This window comes from Centrocercus urophasianus, unplaced genomic scaffold (genome assembly GCF_019232065.1).
Source record: "Centrocercus urophasianus isolate 14NV4802_14NV808 unplaced genomic scaffold, USGS_Curo_1.0 seq_20, whole genome shotgun sequence".
Classification (NCBI taxonomy): Eukaryota; Metazoa; Chordata; class Aves; order Galliformes; family Phasianidae; genus Centrocercus; species Centrocercus urophasianus.
In genome coordinates this window covers 9,720,346-9,738,962 of record NW_024884756.1, presented here as the reverse complement: position 1 = coordinate 9,738,962, position 18,617 = coordinate 9,720,346, and the positions used below count along the sequence as shown (strand labels likewise).

The following is an 18,617-nucleotide window of genomic DNA, read 5'->3' as shown; positions in this document are numbered from 1 at the left end:
TCTTCCTGGGCTGGGCCGCGCCGGGCGAGGCGAGGCGGCCTTCGCGGCCCCGCCCCGCCGGCGCGGAGCTGCAGCTTCAGCAGCAGAAGCGGCGTCGGTCGCGGGGCGCGCGCGCCGCCCGTCGCTGGAGCTGCATGTGCGCGGGAGGAGCGGCGGCGGAGGAGGAGGATGGCCGTGCTCAAGCTCGCCGACCAGGTGGGTGCCGGGCGGGAGGGGAGCGGCGGGCCCCGGCCGCCGGGAAGGGCCGGCAGCGGGTGGGAGAGCGACGGCCTCATCCGGGGCGTCCCCGGCCGCGGGGGGCGGCTCTCGGCCGCTGCCCGCCTGAGGGGTCGGCGGCTCTGGGCGGCCCGCGGCTCTGCCCGCCCGGCGCCGGGCTGCCGACCCGAGCCGTGCCTGTCAGGGCCGTGAGGGAGCTGCAGCTCGGGTCGGGTAAATGGCGGTGGGCGGGCGGCTGTGAGCGGTGCTGAGTTGTTTCTCGTCTCTTAAAGCGAAGAGCTTTTAATGCGTGCTGTCGGTGGGTGTTTCGGTTCGTGCGCACCGCTTTATCCGCGTTCTCGGCTGGCTGCTGCTCGCCGTGCCGTGCGTAACGCGGTGCCCGCCGGTAACCGAGCCGTGCCGAGCCGAGCCCCGCGGCCGCTCTCAGCGGCACTGCCCGGCCCGGGGCTGCTGCGAGAGGAAAAAAGGGCGAAGCAGCTCTTGGAGAGAAAGCAGCGCCGTCTGACCCGGCTCTGTCCGCAGCGCATCGCTGCGTTGTGCGAAGCAGTGTCTGTGGGCTCCCGGCGCGGCACCCGCACCTCGGCTGTGCTGTCTACCTGCGGGCTCCTGGCCCGGCCGTGCAACAGGCAGACGGGTTTTCTTGGTGGGTAGCCCATCTCTGGTCACCTGCCAGAGGAACGAACTGCTCTGTTGGAGTGCTTCTTATTGGGTCCCGTGTGTTTTTTTCTCAGTTTCTTCACTAGGTCCTCTTTCATTTCCCTGGAAGCAAAGCAGTAGGAGATGCTCCAGGCTGTTCTGTAGTCCCTCACAGCAGGGCTGGGTGCTCAGTCTGCCTTGCTGCACGCTCGGAGCTCATGTGCCATACTGAATCTGCCTGAGTTGCTGCAGCTGTTGGAGGTGAAGTGGCAGCAGCTGCCCATGTACTTACAGGTGGAGCTGGGCTGAGGAGAGGTGTGCTGGGAGGCTCTGTGTAACAATCTCTGCCTGCACTTGGACTCGCTGGAGTTGTTTCTGCTCTTCTTCCTGCTCTGGAACGCAGGGTGAGCTGTGCAGCGATAGCTTGAGGCAGTTCAGGAAGCGATTTCCTTTGGCTCAGATGTAGGCAACCGCAGCCGCCTGTGTTGGCAGCTCCCTGCCACAGAGTTGCCATATGTAGGGTGCTTCTGTGGCTGTGACCTGGGCTGTGCTGTGTGCAGATGCTATAGGCGAGTCTGTGATGCCTGGGGAAGGCCAGCTGAAACCAGCCATTCCCCCCGCCTCTGGCTGTGATTCTGCAGTGCATGCTGCTGTGTGACCAGGGCATTGGTGGGTCTGAGAGGTGTGTGTAGGAGGAGACTGTAGATCCTCACATGGGAAGCTTAAGCACATTTCTCTAGGTACCCTGTTTCCTCCCTGCCTTCCTTGCTACATGTTATCTGTAGCATCCGGTAGAATGCAGAGCCTTCAGGCGGCTGAGAAACCAAACCCAGGCTTGAGGGCAGACAAAGTAGACTTCCCTTATTGCTTCTCTATTGCTGCTGGTAGGTGCTGAAGTACTACTGTGCTTAAATCTCTAAAGAGATGGTCACTGCTGTCTGTACAGGTGGGAGAGCTCAATTCCAGATTGTTGCATGTTTTACTGTGGGCATGTAGGTTACTTGTTTCCGAGTGGGCACAACTGCTAGCTCATCTGTTGTGCTATGAGAAACCCTTAAACCACCCAAAACGCATCTCTGCCATTGTTCATTTCTGCGTGAATTTCCTTCGGGTCTGCCTTCACTAGTCCTTTTGAAAGGCTGAATGTTAAATTGAAAGCAATCTGAACCTATTTGACACAAATGTTAAAATGCTGTAACGATGATGTGTCTGTGCAGTTGTACAAGTTCTAAATGTTTCTGCTGTCACAGGAAAATACTGCACGAAGTATTCCAAAACTTAAAACTTTTTTGACCTGTTTTTTTTCACCACTTTTGCAGTGAGTGTTGATCACATCAAGCATGCAAATTGCTTTAAAGCACTCAAAGTGTCTATTTTTTGCATTCTCGGAGTTACTGCTCTGATGTTCTTCATCACGAGTCTCCTCTCCCTTTACTATCATTCTCCCAAGTGCTGTGGCTGCTCCTCCAGCAGCCTGGGTTCTACCTTGCCCCTGGAGCTCCCTGCCCGCTGCTGGCAGCTCAGGCATGGCCTGTCTTCCATTGCTTGCCCTCACACGGGGTGCTCTGTTTCCCGAGAGCCATTTGCGCGTTTATTGTTTGCAGGCTTTTCAGGAGAGAGCCAGGATGTCCTGCTGAACGTGCCTTTAATCCTCAGGGTTTCCACTGATGGCTGTGGACAGCAAGTGCACTGACAAGTGCTCCTGTTAGCACTCTGCTGAAAGGTTAAAACATCACACAGTCCCACTGGCTGGAGCTTGCCAGAGGCTACATGCACCTCGCTGCTGCTGAGCTGTATATGTACCTCAGTGTCTTTGGCTCTCGTGTAGGAAACATCACAATAGTAGGTTACCCTTATGAGTGTGGTGGGGGCAATGGAGCCTGGGTAGATGGTTGAGGCATGCAGCGAGGCCACTGTTAGCTGCAGAACCTTGTTCTGTGTCCCCCCGGTGTTCGCTTGTTGTCCTCAGTGGCTGAAAGCAGTGGAGCCAAAGGGGCTGTTTCTCCGCCTTTCCCAGGTGCTTTCCTGGGTCTGACAGTTCTCACTGACCATCAGGATCCATTTTATTATGGTCACAGAGAAACAGCACTGAACAGATGTTTAAAATTATTTTAAACAGATGTCAGAAATCGTAAAAATCATCTGGGAAAAGGTAGGGCTTGATCTGAATACACTTAAAAGGGAAATGAGGAAACAGTAACAAATAGTCTCCTAGCGGAGCTGATTACGTTTCCAAATGATGGTGCTTTTAACTTATTTCAGAGTCACTTGAGTGGCACAGCTGTCTGTTTCATTTCTCTCAGACAAGGAGAGCATCTCAGAAGGTGTCCCCGATGTGCCATGCAATGTCAGGGTGGTGAACCTGTGCACAGCCCACAGATCAGACTGTGGGGTCCTGTGGTTCCTTCCCTGCTGTCAGCATTGCTGGGTGATGCTGAGCTGTGTGTTCATGTGGGCCAGCACCCTGCCCCATGGAGCTGGGTGCAGGTCAGGTGTGTCCAGGATGTCACACATCTTGTGGCCGTGTTTTCCTCTCCGCAGAGCTTCCCTTGCCAGTCCCCATCCCTTCCTGCAGGGCTGTTAGGAACAGCAGGATGGTTTTGGTAGCTGGAAAGCTCGGGCTAAGCAGTTCCCCCAGCTGCTGCCTGTGGCCTCAGCCTGGTTCTAGCTGCTGCACTGGGACGTGTAGCAGCCTGCTGCTGTGCCCTGCAGCTGCTGATGGGTGGGAATCAAAGAATCACAAAATGACTTTCAAAAAGGGGAAATTATTTTGCAGTTTAATCCAAGGGTTTGAGGTCACTACTAAAGTTTGTGAGGAGCTGGTCAACAAATTACAGCATTTAGTTGCGGCTGGGTAATTGGGACTTTTTGAGAAGGTGCATGCTTTTTGACGGCGTGTGTTTTGCTTTGAGGGGAAGAAGTCGCTCCTTTCTGCAGCTGTACAGCCACAAATGGAGGCTGTTTGCGTGGCCTTGCCTCACAGCACTGAAGCTCCGAGCCTAACGTGAGCTGGATGTTTGTGCTTTGTGTTATGAGCCAGCTTGATGTGCGGACATGTGTTCCTGTGCTGGAATGATTTGTTATGGCTTGCTTCTGAATTTTAAAGGAAGTGCTTGGATAATGCCCCCACCCTCCCTGCAGCTGCGTGCTGCTGCATCCCTATGAGGAAGGAAGTACAGCAGTGGTGGGTGCGCAGCTCTGACAGATGCACCTGACTGGAGCTGTGTACTGAGCTGGGCAGGCAGCTTTTTGCATAAATAAATTGGTTTCTCACAAAAAGAAAATGCTTGTGCTCTTGGATGATGTCTATTGCAGGATTGCTGCAAGGTCTGTGTCTTGATTGCTTCATTGGCACAAAAATCTGCAGATAACCAGTATGACGGATAATCTAATGTTTAGGCATTGCCACTTCTCTTCTGGCATGTTCTGTGACCTCATCTAATGACTGTTTTTCCCCCCTCGTGTTGCAGCTGTTATAACTTCAAAGACTTGTTGCTTTTTCCAGTGCTTTTTGTCCATGCGAAGACTTTGAGCAGAAATATCACGTGGTGTCTCCTGAGTTGCACACCTGTAGCTGGTGTCTCTGTAATCAAAGTATTTGCTGTGGAGAGAGAGAGTAACAAGAGCAGACCATGTAACTTAAAGACTTTTAATAGCACGAAGGTAAATGTGAGGCGTTGCTGCCTTCCTGAGCTGTGGGCTGTGTCCTGGCTCCCCATCCTCAGACCGAGCTCTGTGTTGGCTCTGGGCTGACTCTGGGGAGATTGTGGCAGCACCTGTGGCTCAGTCTGTCTATGGGTGAAGTTTGTTTTTCCCTTGTAACAGACAGGTGCGCAATGTGTACTCTTCACTGTATTTTCGTTCTTCCCTTCCTAGCTGTGGGCCAGCAGGATTTAGGGGCTGAAGCCTGTGATGGTACCAGCAAAACACTGATTTGCTCATTGTGTTCTTTGCTTGCTTAGCAGGCTGTGGGTGAAAAGGAGAGAACAAAGGCCCGAAATACCCTGTATTATCTTTGTACTTCCAGCGGCCTTAATGCGCTTGCCAGTGAGACGCTCAGCGTTTATCTCCAATTTAAAATCAAGAGAGGGACTTATTTAGTCATTGACTCCAGGAAAATGGCCAAAAAGCCTCAGCAGCCACGTGGGTACAGTGCCAGAGCCCATAAGCATCCTTTCTACCTCAGTGGTGTACATAGGTGAGCGGCCCTGTGGCTGTCCTCCCCACTGGTGGTGAAGCTGAATGATTTCCATGGCAAAGTTCAGGCTGAGGACATAGCAAAGGCAGTGAGAACCCAGCCCCAAGTGCTACTTTCCGTGGGGAATCTCGGGCTGCTCTGCGTCTCTGCATGCTCTGCCAGTGCTGTTTGTGCTGCGTGGGCTGATGCCAGTCTTACAGTGTTGCAAGAGGGGAAACAAATGGTGGCGTGCAGTTTCATAGCATGGTGTTAGCAAACAGCCTATTTAGATGTTGGCTCTGTAGTGCGTGAAATAGGCACTGGTGCTGCGTAAGAGAAAATGCTCTCTAAGGAAGTGGTTTCTAGGTCACCTGGGAAGTAAAGGTTTATTCTGGCTGTTGGCAGTGGGCGGCTAAGCCTGTGTCATGGGCTTAGCGTTGTGTGCTGGCAGAGCAAGTGGTAAAAATGAGATCAGCCTTTTGTGTAGCAGTGCCACTTGTTTAGATCAAGCAGCCTCACAGTGCGGGGCTGCATTGCCTGCTGTGCACATTAAGGCTGGCTGGGTTCTGAGAAATGGAGGTAACTTCTCAAACAGGAAAGCTGCTGTCGGTGGACAGGGTGGTGCTCCTGGGCATGTTCACACAAGGTCTGTTTCACATCAGGCTGAAACTGGGTAGTCTTCTTGCTGTGTTTTGTTTGTTGTATGTCAGTATTGTATACGTGTAATCAGCTTCTAGGTAGAAGAGGATACTCCTATCAGAAGTATTCTTGTGAAGACAAGTGGATTTGTGCCTCGCTGCCCAGAGAAGTATTAATTCTGCAATGCAGTGAGAGCAAATAGAGCTGAGTAAATTTGTCCTCCTCCACAGAGAAAATACAATTCACTCCCGCGGCCATGTAGACCAGAGATGTACCAGAACTGCCTGGAAATGGAGCTGGGAATGACAGCAAGCAGCAGGGCAGGCACCTCTGGTTCCTGCAATGCCAGCAGAGTTCTGCAGAGTTCTGCAGACAGCTGTCTGAAGACCTTGGTGTGATTCCTTCTGGTTGATGCTGTGCAGACACGTGGTCTCCAGCACTTTCAAGAAGGCCTTCAAAGGCCTGCAGGCTGCTGACAGTGGTCTGGAGAGTTCTGCAATTGGCTCTGTAGGATCAAAAATATTAAGGAAGCAGACAAGCAGATGTAGTTTGGTTCCTTAAGCTTTGCTTCTGTATTTTCTGCCTCCAAAAACCTCTAGCACAGAGCAAGCTTTTACCTTGTGCCTTTTTACAGCAGTCTGCCCAATGGCCAACACAGGGTGTTCCCCAGGGAGGCTTTGACCTGCAGGAGTAACAGAACCACTCCGTGTGCTGCCCAACCCCATCGAGCTGTGCAGTCTGCTGGACGGAACGGCACCGCTGCTGGCTGGGATGTTACAGCATCAAAACCCAGCGCTGGGAATAACTGTGCTGCAGCTCTGTAGGTGCTGTAATCTCTGTGACAATGTTACGTTTGGGAAATAATGACTGTTTCGTTCTTGGTGCTCTCTGTGTTGTAATTTGTTTGCTTTCAGGCAGTAGGCTTGGAGAGAAAGCAGTCCAGATTTCTGTCTGGTTTTAACAAAGTGTTCTGATAACATTAATTGACCCTTGAACATGCACAGTGATAGTTTTAAGCCACAGTGGATGTCTCACTAGTGCAGCAAGTCTCTCTAAAAAAAAAAAAGTGATTTGCTTGGAGGAGAGCCTGGTGGAGCGTGCCTTCCTGCGCACATTCCTGCATGTTGTGTTCCCCTCAGAGCTGTGCTGGTCCCGGCAGTTTGCAGTGTGATGAGTGGCATTGACACAAAAGCCATATTTTTGCCAAGTCCACCTTGAACTAATTCAAAAAACAGTCAGACCTAGTTTGTGCAGCTCAACCACTTCTTGAAGCATACATCTGAAGAAAAGGTTTGCATTAGCGGCACATCCTTAGCAATATAAACAGAAGAAATATATGTGTAATTTCCACAGAAATAGAAGCTGCAGAGGCTTTCTTTGGCTAGAAATGGCAAGGGGCTGCCCCTTGCAGATGGGAGGTGGGTGAGGCTGCAGAGAGGAGCTGCTCACTGCCACTCACTGCCACTCACCACTTTCCTATCCCGCCACGGCAGAGCCTGGCTGATGATGCTGCTTCTGACTTCTCTGACCCTTAGCAGTAGCTTATCTCAGCGTTGGGACTTTCAGAGCAGATCCTTGCTGCAAGCTCTTTACGCTGAGGCTAGCCCTGGACTTAAGGATCCCAGAAGGAACAAAGGAGTTTAAGTGTCTTTTTGATCATCCCTGCTTCCCCAAGGCAAAGTTACATTATTTGCTGTGAGCTAATCTCAGTTGCACTTGGAAGTGTACGGAAACAGCTTCCCCCAGACAATTGTTCTGGGTGGATATTTTGGTGTGGGTGCCCTTTGCATAAAAGCATCACTTGCTAATCTGTCTTTATGCACTGTGCAAGTGGAATAACTGCTGGCTAATTATTGCAGGAGAGCCCTTATGGCAGATATCTGAGCTCAGAAAGCCCCCGTCCCACATCAGTTTCAGAGAGGAGGCGCTTCCCAAGGAATAAAACAGTTCATTCCTGGGTGTTTAGAGAAGAGCATACCAGTGGTAAGTTTTATGGTGCAGGACTTAAAATATTTCATGTTCATTAGCAAACAAGTACCAATTAATTTTACATTATGATACTTACAGAGTAGACTGCAAGGAATGGTATTTAGCTGAGGCTGTTTGGCAATTATGACCTTGTATATAATAACAGACTGAATAAATTCTTGAGAGCTCACCATTAATCAACACAGAGTTAATTAACTGTGTTGCTTGCTCAGGAAGCGCTGCAAAGAGCTGTCTGGCTCTCTGGAGTGCCACAGGCTGAAATGTTTGATTGGTCTGAGACCTGGTGCATTTCCCCAGGATTTGTCTCAAAGCTGCTGCAGAAGGGAGCAGGCTCTGTGCTGAGCACTTGGGCAGGTCCTGGTGTGGCACTGCGGTGCTGTGACTTTCCATCCTTTCCATCAAGAGCCTGGAAGCCAGCCCTCAGAGGAGTATTGAATACTGGAGATGTAAAGGGGTTTTTCAGCTGTGGATTTGGACAGATTAATCCTACATGGCTGTCTGGGAATTTAGGAATCAAGGCAGTAATTACAAGTTATACCCATCTGCTCTCATTTACACTTCATATAGGATATTTTTCTTGCCCTTTCTTTTTCCTTAGTTTGAGAGGTAGCCCCGAAAGTAGAAAATGAAAGATGTTCAGCACATCTTCAAAGAGAAAAGTATTCCATCTCCACATTGCTTGCCCCTCTGCACTCCGAATAAATCTTGTCATTTCCTGAGTATAGGATTCTTAGAGGTGTGAAATTGGCTCTGCGTTTTGGAGTGACACGGGCCATCATTTTGGTGGTTTACTTTATTGTTGGCTCAATGTGAATACTATCTTATGCTGCTTTCTGCCTCGCTGTGGCTGAAAATACACTGCCTGTTAAAGGCTGCTTTTACTGGTAAAACGTTTTTATGGCTGGGAAACGTCAAAGATTTTTTCTGCTCTTTACATTTGTGCGTAATGATTGCTGGCTTTGAGTAGCAAAGTGTTTTACTTGCCTTCTGTGTCTGCCGAGACAAATGGTTTCCCCATATCCACCCTCATTTATGATGCGTAATGGGATGCCCCTGACAGTTCCTGATGGTGAAGTAATTGTGGGGTTCTGGGAGTGGAGAAGGAAGGACAGGGGAGGGGAGGGGAGGAGAGGGCAGTGTGTTTTCCTGTCAGGTCTCGGGGCAGAGGGACGTGGTGATTTGGCCAAGCTTTGCTCCCCTGCAAGCAGAACTTGCCTCAGCCATACGGCTTCTGCATTTGGTACAGAGAGAGGCAATAATTATTAAAAGTTGGAAAACCATGTATTTTTTTCCTTCTCTATCAGAGAAGCAGCAGTGTGCTGATCCCTCCCAGTGTTAGCCCCAGCATGCATCTTATGACTGTGGACTGATGCTCCCAGCAGCCCTTCCTGCCTGCTCAGCAGCCCTGCTTTGCGTGGGCACCCAACACTTCCCCAAATTCAGACTTCTCACACCTGATCTTGTGTCACAGAGGACATGCAAAGGTCAGACTTTCTCCTCCATTTCCTCCCACCCGGTCTATATTCAGCAGAGCCTTTTTCTTTCTTGATGCAGCCACAGGATCTGCAGTGCTCTGGAGCTCAGTGGTAAAGAATCCTTAGTTCTACGTGGGGTGTTGCCATCCCCTTCATTCTGGGCTGCAGGAAAGCCAGGCTGCTTTTGTCCTAACAGCGTCTGGAGGCTGGAGGTGGTGGCAGCAGTCAGTGGTTTCCCAGATAGATTTGGGTATAGTATGTCATCTGTGGCTCTTAATTTCTTACATTTATAAATAGGGCTTTTCCTCATTCTTTTTGGCCTTAAACTCTCAATGTCTCTTGTTTATTTTATTAAGCAAAATGGAAATGATTTCATAGGCGTATCAGATGTAAGCTGAGGACAATGACAAATGGTGTGAAAGGTCTGCTTGCCATGTGATATGGAAGGGGTGCAAATGGATGGATGCAGGCAGAAAAGACTCAAGAAGAATTAAATGGCCACAGTAGAGTGAAACTTTGTGAAGACGTTGTGAGTTTTGGAGGATAAGGAGAGCCCAGGACTTAAGATGGACAAACATTTTGCCATTTAAAAAGGAGGAAGTGAGGAGCCAGGGCATTAGCGACTGTAATGCTGACATTGTGAAGTGTACAAAGCAAATTGTTGAGCAGCAGATTCATAAGCATCCAGAGGATGTTAAGGTAATTTAAAAGCAGAACCACAAACAGCATGGAAACAAATATCCTAGTGGATGACCTTTTTTTTTTTTTTTTTTTTTTTTTTTTCAAAGGCTCAGAGTAACTGGAGGACTGGTATTACTTCAGATCCTGGTCCCCTGTACATCAGTGATGTTGGAACTTCCTTGTGTTAAATGGTTTTCAGCCTTTTTGATAGTGTGAGAGGAGGAAGAGTGAGAACGCCATGTTGGAAAGTCTTATTCCTGATTTCTGTGAGCGTCTGGGATGGCGGACGTGAGGAATTCTGTGAGGGGATGTCAGGGATGTCTCTGCTGTTGGTTTTCTTATATGCACATGGAATGGGACTTTGTGCAGCCTTAATGAAACCTGATGTATTCATGATACCAGCAGCAGTGCTGTAAAGGCTCAGGACTTTTGCTTACTACTGTGGCCAGAAAGAGGCTAACACAGGACTGTAAGTGCTTGCCTTGTTCCTCCTAGAAGCGTGGTGGAATGGGCTGGCACTTGAGTGATTTTCTGCTGTTTTTAAAGTATGAAGCTGATATAAAAACTCTTTCTCTTCCCCACTTGCTTTCTCTAACTTTTTCTTGCAGACCCTGAGAAGCACGCTGTTTTTGTCCTGTGATACGGCTTTCTGATCAAGCTGTGATGTAGCTGTGGCAAGCGTAATGATACGTGAAGATGCTTTTGGATGCTTCTTCATTTAGAGGATTCTGTTGCCAAGGCAGGCAGTTCCAGTTTCAGCATGCAGTGAGAGAAAAATAAGCCATTGTCTGGTTTAATGAAAGCTGTAAAACTAAGGGAAAGTAAGTGCGCTCTAGGCATATCCTTGTGAATATGTCAAGAATGTAATAGTGTCAAAATCTACCCTGTTATAAGGTAACAGTGGCTTTAAGATACTGATTCTTCGATTCAGAAACATGTTTAATCTTTAAGTGGTGCATTGTAGATGCTTTCTTGCATTTCAGTACAAATATTTCCAGCATGTTACTATACAGATGAATGAGTGGAAGGGAGAGAGATAAATTAAGGGATGTTTCCTGATCACAAGTGTTCTTTCTATCAGTTAGAAGAGCTGCCTGTTTAGAACATTTTGGTTGTTACTGGTGTAATAGAAGAATGAGTGAGTGGAAGTTTTAATGTCAGGTGGGTGACACGGGTCTGTTAGCATCAGGACCCTTCATTGAAGTAGATGTTTTTTTGTTTTCCTAGTGACTTGCTAGTAGTGTAGGTTCATATGTTTTAGTGCTTATTGTTTATTCAGAAATTTGGATGCTTAAGACTTCTGGTTACAAAAGATGTACCAGAGTTTCTGCTGCCTATGTGGATTTTAAGAGCTTGATATATTTGTTATCTTTTTACCTTCGTAATAAATTCCCGCTGAAAGGAATAGTGAAGATCTAAAAGTTAAGAGCAGATAAAATCTGTACACAGCAGATCTGTGAATACGTGTAACTGTTTCTCATGATTACGGAGCATACTATCTAAATGCTTATAGGTGAACTGAATTAAGTCAAATCTTGAGAAGAAATGGGCAAGTTAGATGAGGTTGTGAGAGTAACAACCAGGAATGGTATTTATTTATATACCTTCAGTTCCTGGGACAGGCTGTTTTATGTCAGACAAAGCCTTTGTGGTAAGGCAGGTGTTCTCTGTTGCTGATGCCAGTTTATCCTTTGAACTCCATGCTCTGAAACCACATTGTAAGCATTACTTTTACTGTAGCAGGTTGGCTTGATGTCGCAGCTGTATTGATGTGTTCATGCTGACATCAGGGGACTGATCTCTTTTTCATTCCAATCAATTCTGAATGGAGCCTCTGCAGTTGTTTGTTCCACATGGGAATGTCTGGGGGACCAAAGAGGAGAGGAGAAACGATGAGAGCAGAAATGATGCACTGCAGTGCTTCCCTTGGGAGGAGAAACCCGAACACTGTGCTTAGAGCATTTCCTTTCTCAAATGTTGAATATTTTCTTTTAAGGACGACTGTACTCCTCTGATATGAAAGCATCAGCATTGCTTCTCCTCATGAGTGTAACAGAAGCGTCCCATCTGGTGTTACAAAGATGTAGGTCTGCGCGCAGCCACAGTTCCCTGCTGTTCAGAGGCCCCCATTGCAAGTCTCCAACGACTGGCCTGTAGTTGGATTGCTCATGTTAACCCACCATTTAAAAGTGAGCAATGATGTTTTTTCCTTTCTTTCTACTTTTCCAGAGCATGCAGAAGTAGTATGCACCACTCAGAGTTACTGTCTTACTGTTGTCAGAGCTTGCATCTTGAATAAAACCTCAGTGCCCCTGTTCCACTTCAAACTGGTTATCTTACTGAATTCTGCTTGTCGATCCTGTGACATGTTCTCCCCCTCATCAGAGTACTTGAGACCTTTTGGCTGACTGTGATTTTCCCATCCTGAACTTTGTCTTGCTTCTTCTTAAGCCACCCACAGTCTGTCTCTGAAAGTGTCTTCTAATTATTTTCATCTGTTCTTTCTTTTTGATATTTTTTCCTGCTTTCTTCTTGTCTTTTGAAATTATTGCATGCTACTTGTTCTGCCAGCTGAGATTTTGCTTGACTTGCACACTCAGCAGTGCTGCTGTCTTTCAGAGTTTCTGTAAAGGAGGAGTCCAGTGCAGGTAGCTGGGCTGGAATGGCTCAGCAGGGACCTGACACCTGGCGTGGCCAATTCAGGTATTTCTTCTTAACTGAAGAATGCTCTGTGTATGCATGTACACATGCATAGCAGTTCTACACCAGGGCGTACATCTTTGGATCCTGAACCTTTGAGACAGTGTCTTCTTCTTCCTTGTTGAAACCACTTGTCAAGAATTCGTCTTTGAATGTTGCCTTCTGTCTCTGGACCCTAAAAGTCTGTACCTTCTATTTTGTATTCTGTCTGGTTTTGAATTATCTGGTGCTAAAATATGCATGTGAAGAGCTCTGTCCTGGTGCTAGGCGGCACCTATTTTTGTAGCTGCAGTTGAGTTTCTAAATGAAGTTGAATTTTTATTTAAAAGATTTTATTTTGGTGTGTGGCTCCACGTAGTTTCATGCTTAAAAGATAAATAAAACCACATCCTGTCTCTAAAAGGTAAGGAGTGTTATTGAATGTTAGGAATGTGTCCAGTACGTAAATGTACTGTATATTGAATACTGCACTATTAACATAAGACAGCAACATATATTTTAAAGTTTATAATATATTTAAGACAAACGTGCAGTATTTACAGAACTAAGAAATGATTTACAAACTCGTTCTTTATTCTGCACATTTCTCCTGTGTGGGCTCTACATCAAAATCCTTTTGGAGAGCTGCAGTAGCGATAGGGCTGTGGTTTCCATTATGTCCTAGTGGGGCTTTCTGAGAGCAGCACACAAGAGATGCAGGTTCTGAGCAGGCAGCTGCCTGAAGGTCCTTGCTCCCTTGGCCCTAGGAGCAGGACTTGGCCACCGCTGAACTGCCAGCTGCCAAAGGAGCACCCAGAACTGAGCCATGTTCCAGCATAGCCCAGGAAGTGAAGTCAAGTTTCATGTACCAAAATAAGAAAAGCCTGCTCTAACCTGTTTTACAAAGTTTTCCTTTTTCTGTTTTTCTTTGTATGTAAGTACAGTCTTTAGCTACTGCTTTTTTAAGGCCCAGTGGAGTGCAGATGTGGCACTGTAACATTCACAGAATCACAGAATGGCCAGGGTTGGAAGGGACCTCAAGGATCGTGAATCTCCAACCCCCCCGTCCACAGGCAGGGCCACCAACCTCCCCATTTAATACTAGACCAGGCTGCCCAGGGCCCCATCCAACCTGGCCTTGAACACCTCCAGGGATGGGACATCCACAACCTCTCTGGGCAGCCTGTTCCAGCACTTCACCACTCTCTCTGTAGAGAACTTCCCCCTGACATCCAACCTAAATCTTCCCTCCCTCAACTTAAAACCATTTCCCCTTGATAACTGCAGGACGAGGGGAAATGGTTTTAAGTTGAGGGAGGGAAGATTTAGGTTGAATGTGGTGCATTACACCCAGCAGCTGATTCTTGTCCTTCGTTCTTAGGCTGCTTAGCAAGATGCCTTAGAGCTATGTAATTTTATCTTTCTTAGACGTGTCTGATTTATTTCTGGTGCGTGTCTTCTCTCTCCTTTAAATCCCCATGTGTTACGTCCAGTGTTGTTAAGATTTGACTGTTTTCCCTCCTGTAGACTCTGTGAAAAGACTGACCTTATTGTGGCTGGTGCAGCATCTCTCACAATCTTAGGGCTTTTATATGGAAAACATCAGCACAGTTGGGAACCTAGCAGCAATCATAGGACATGTGCCCAAATGCACCTTGTGGGCCAGCAGCTCATGCCTCCGGGCTGTGCCTGCCAGTGCTTCCCCAAATCTTGAGAATCGAATCATTGAATGGCAGCAGCATGGCAGTGCTCTACCTTCTCTTTTCAACCAGATAAATGAAGTGCCTAAGTGACTGCAGGAGCAAATCTCCAATGCACTGTTGGCCTGTCTTATTCCCTGCTGGTGGAGATTAAGTTTGAGTTAATAAAAAGGAAGGAAAAGGAAAAGAAAACATGGGGTATGTAGGAAAAGAAAACATGATGCCAGTGGTGCACACCCCAGCTCCAGAGAGGTTGGGTACTGGACTACTGCAGGACTTGGTCTAAATCACTCCACTGAGTAATTAGCATCTTAAGGGGTTGCTGGGATTTGCAAGACTAGCAGGACTGGCATGCTTTAGGGGTATGCAAGAATGGGGTATGAGGGAATGTTGTTCAGGGAGTTGGACTAGGTGACCTTTAAAGGTCCCTTTCAACTTAAGTGACTTTATGATTCTATAATCTTACTCATTGCTGTTCTCCTTTGCTGTGTGAAGGTGAAGGCTGTGTGGCAGGGCAGAGCTGTGGGAGGGCTGTGCGTGCTGTATGGGGCCATCTGTTTCCCAGGTCTGCTATGAACTCCCTGCATATGTGCTGTTATTCCGCAGTATGTTTGTGCAGCATGTGCAGGCTCAGGCTAGCATGAGAAATGCATTTATCTTCTGCTGGCAGAGATAGCAGCCCTGCAGCACTGACATGAAATACATTTGTTTGCTTGTAGGGTAAATAGAAGTCTCTCCTCTGCAATTGTTAACCAGATTGTTTGAACATGGTTTACTTTGTACAATTAACCTTTCATTAAATAGCCAATGTGAAACCTTTCTGGGTTTACCTTGGTGGTCAGTGACAATAATGATAAATATTGTTACTGTTCAGGACTTACCTTTTAGATACACAACCAGTGAAGCTTGTCTCCACCAAAGTTGATGGGCATAGTGCTGTTCCCTTGGGTGGGTGTAGCATTTCCCCCCTTGTGTGCTCAGGAGATGTTCATGTTTCATTTCTTTCTTGCATGTTGATGGGAGCTGCGAAGGTTATGGAACACCTTCCAGAGCTTTTGTGTTGTATTGGAGGAAAAGACTTGGGTAGAAAGTAGTACAGCAGTGTTTCTGCCTATGCAAGTCTCTAATCAAGGCATCCTCTATCGCTGTGCTGAATGTCCGCTGCTGGGCTGGTGCACCTGCATTTTCCCTTGCCAGAAGGAGAAAATAAAGCTTGAGCACGATCTCCTGGTTGTGGTTCAGTCTGCCTTTCTTGTGGCTGCAGCAGCAGTCTGCAACCTGAGTGGCTTTTGAGATGCTGCTGGAGGGAATGGAATGGAAAATGGAGGAGAAGTATCGGATGGCTTAGACATTCACTCTGACATATTGCATTAATGTGAGGAATTTGGGTGTTTATCATCCTCCTGGGGATTTGCTCCATCAGGTGTTGGAGAACTTGGGAGGAAAGGAGGGAAAGATGGTGTTTTGGTAAATGTTCTGTGTAGTAAAGATTGACAGTGGTGTCATTTCTGTTCTAGTTGTTTTCTGGGACGTCAGCATTGTTAGCCTGAGTAATTATTTGTGTAGTTATTTGTTATGGTATTACTTGCTTTCTGTCCTAATGTCTTACATGGTGTTTTCAGCTGTTACACAGTTGTCTTTTTTACACCTCACTATGTGTATAATCACCTGGACCTGGATTACTTGGCAATCCCTGTGAATGATTTAATTTTGATACCAGTGTGTTTGAGTGTTCACAAGTAAATGCTCGGCGTTAAGGAAAACAGGAGCAGAACAGACACCTACTGTCCTTTCCTTTGTGTGCCCCTGGTTAAAAGCTAGGAGTTGTTCATTTTTGTGTATGATAGTAAACTTTAATTTAATCTACTTGCAGTGGGACTAAAAAGCAATCTCTTCTCCTCCCTACCAAGCTTGGAACTTCAACTAGCTCCAATTATTGGAGGATAAATTTATTTCTGTTTTAACACTATACGAAAGGGGAGAACATGATGTAGCTGCCAAGTAGTTATTTGTTAACTGTATTATTTTAGACACTAAAGAGTCTTTTACTGAATTTTTAATTAGTAAAAGTATAATTTCTGGATGTCTCATTGCTTGTGATACTAACTGCAAATTTAAACGAATCTCTGCAGTCTTCTCTTACATGTAAATTACATATCAATTTGCTGTGGTTGAGAGCAACACAATTCTGTAATAGCAGTATTTTGCCCTGTGTCAGATAATTTTTATACGCACAGTTTTTTCTACCATCATTTCTAGTGTCCAAGAACCACTGGTCCACGAAATCAGATCTGTGCGGCTATTCCTGGTGTACTAGCATTACCTAATTTTCTGTGACTAACCTTGGTAATGCAATATGCTGGAGGTTTTTTGTTGCCTTTGTTCAGCTTGAAGCAATCTGAGTTGTGTGTATTGCCACGCTGCTTGGCATTCTGGCCTAGTTGCTCATCGAGGTGGTTGTCACCTGTGTTTCTGGATAGGCAGGTGCAGATTAATCGGCTTCTAGAGAAGGCAGAGCATCATTGCCCTGCAAAGAAGTAAGCTGAATCACACATCTCACGGCCTGAGATTGTACAGGCTTTACAGTACTGTAATAGAGATTAATGTGTTTGTGTTTCTGGTTTGGATGGCTGGCTTGGGACACTTGGGTTCCTGTATGTACAAACTGTGACAAAGGCAGTGCTAGGTGAAGATGTGGAGCAGAAATGCTAGAAAATAAGAGTCTAGTTCTTGCTAAATGAACTGGCATCAGAACATTGCAAGTCACATCAGCAAGTGCCCACTTCCCCTTTTGTGACTGCAGCAGACATTAAGCTACTGTACAGGAGTCTATCTGAGAGCTAAAGTTTGGGTTAGAAAGTACTGTGCGTGAAAACTGCTGGTGAGAGTCTGGGGGCCACTTGATGCGAGGAGCACCAGGCGAGTCAGCCATTGAGCCCTCTGTGGCAATGGGCTTGGGGAAGGTTTTGGAACGTCCCAGAGCTTTTGGCATTTGAATCAGTGATGTTTTAGGCTCATCTGTACACCTCATTGCTTGCTTGGAGCTGCAGTTCTGCTGAGAACTCTTGGAGTCTTTAGAGGTGTGCATTTCATTTCTTTCCTTAAGCTGGTGACACACCTCTCGTGCATACTTACTAAGCATAGAGTGGCCTTCTGAAATGAAAGCAGGCTGCTTTTGGAAAGAAAATAAATGATTAGATCTTAAACATGCAGTTAACTGTATTTCAATGTCGTGATATTCAGGTAGCATCGACATGAATGTGTGTGGGGGGGACATTTACTGTGTGATGCTGATAACCTCTATTGGACAAAGAAAAGCTGAAGGTTCAGCAGGAGCAGTGGCACTGTGTGTTGACTTACCTCCACGTTATATAAATGACTAGATGTGTGTTTGGAGAGTGTCTGCAGGGTAGCTTTGAAAGATAGTGCAAGCTTTCTACCTACAGCGATGCGTTTGCGTGCATGCTGGCACAAAATAATTCTCTGTGTAGTAGTTGTCTTCTGGGTGAAGAAAGAAGTCAGCCACATAACAAAAGTTTCAGATGTGTTCAGAAAATGTGTTTTCTGTCACGAAGCTTCTGAGCTTCCTTTTTTCCTTGTTTGGAGGGTTTGGAAAACGAGAGACAACTTTTCTCCAGGTGCAGACATGTCAGCCGTAGTTGTCCTGCAGAGTAAAGCTGTGTTTTCCATGTGCACCTTCAGCTCAGTTGCATTTTTGAAGGCTTGAAAAGTGATGACATCCCTAAGTTTCAGGTAGAACAAAGTGGATGCTATAAACATGCTACTCGCTCCTTCCATGCTTTAGTGATGATCTCATTCCTTTATGCAGAGAAATGGAGCGTTGTTATAAACAGGAAACATGATCAAAACAAATTAACTGCACCCACCCACCCTTAGAGGTTCAATTATATCCCAAGAACTTGGTTGAACAAAATAGACTGCGCTTGTGGACAAGCATAGGGATCCGATTATATCCCTGTATTAAATAGGGGGTTGTAATAACATGGGAGAAAATCACAAGTTTCACAGGAAAAACTGGAAGAAATCCAGTTCTGAACTTGGCAGGCTTACTTGCATAATTGAAGGTCTGGGAGGTCAGTCTGTTCCACGCTGTGGTTTAACTTAATTTATATAATTAAAGCTGCTTCCGTCTCCTTCCCCCCAAATAAATGTGGCAAAATGCTGCTCTGTCTTTAGTGCGGGAAATAATGAGAGTTATCAGCTGTGACTATGAATTACCTGGTGAACTCTGCATCCGTGAGGGAGATAACATCTCTGTGAGTCTCTTATCTGGATTCATTAGGGCTCATTAGATAACAATAACATTGCCCAAATAGTATTTATGCTGAAGCATGCTTGTTTGTTTCCAGGAGGAACAGAGATAAAATAAAAATAGAAATCCTTTCCAGTAGCTCTCTAAAAGAT

General features: G+C 46.6%; 1 protein-coding gene across 4 annotated transcripts in view; it reads left to right on the top strand.

Annotated features, from left to right (window-relative positions):
• Positions 1 to 125: 125 nt before the first annotated feature.
• The window catches only part of ANKRD44 (ankyrin repeat domain 44), a 111,095-nt gene continuing 92,603 nt past the window's right edge, over positions 126 to 18,617 (top strand). For all 4 annotated transcript variants that reach the window (XR_006169434.1, XM_042822153.1, XM_042822152.1 and 1 more), the window contains exon 1: positions 126 to 195. Coding sequence is in view for 3 of the 4 variants with exons in the window: in XM_042822153.1 (XP_042678087.1) it covers positions 169 to 195 (27 nt within the window). In the remaining variant the exon portion in view is untranslated. The remainder of the gene's footprint in view (positions 196 to 18,617) is intronic.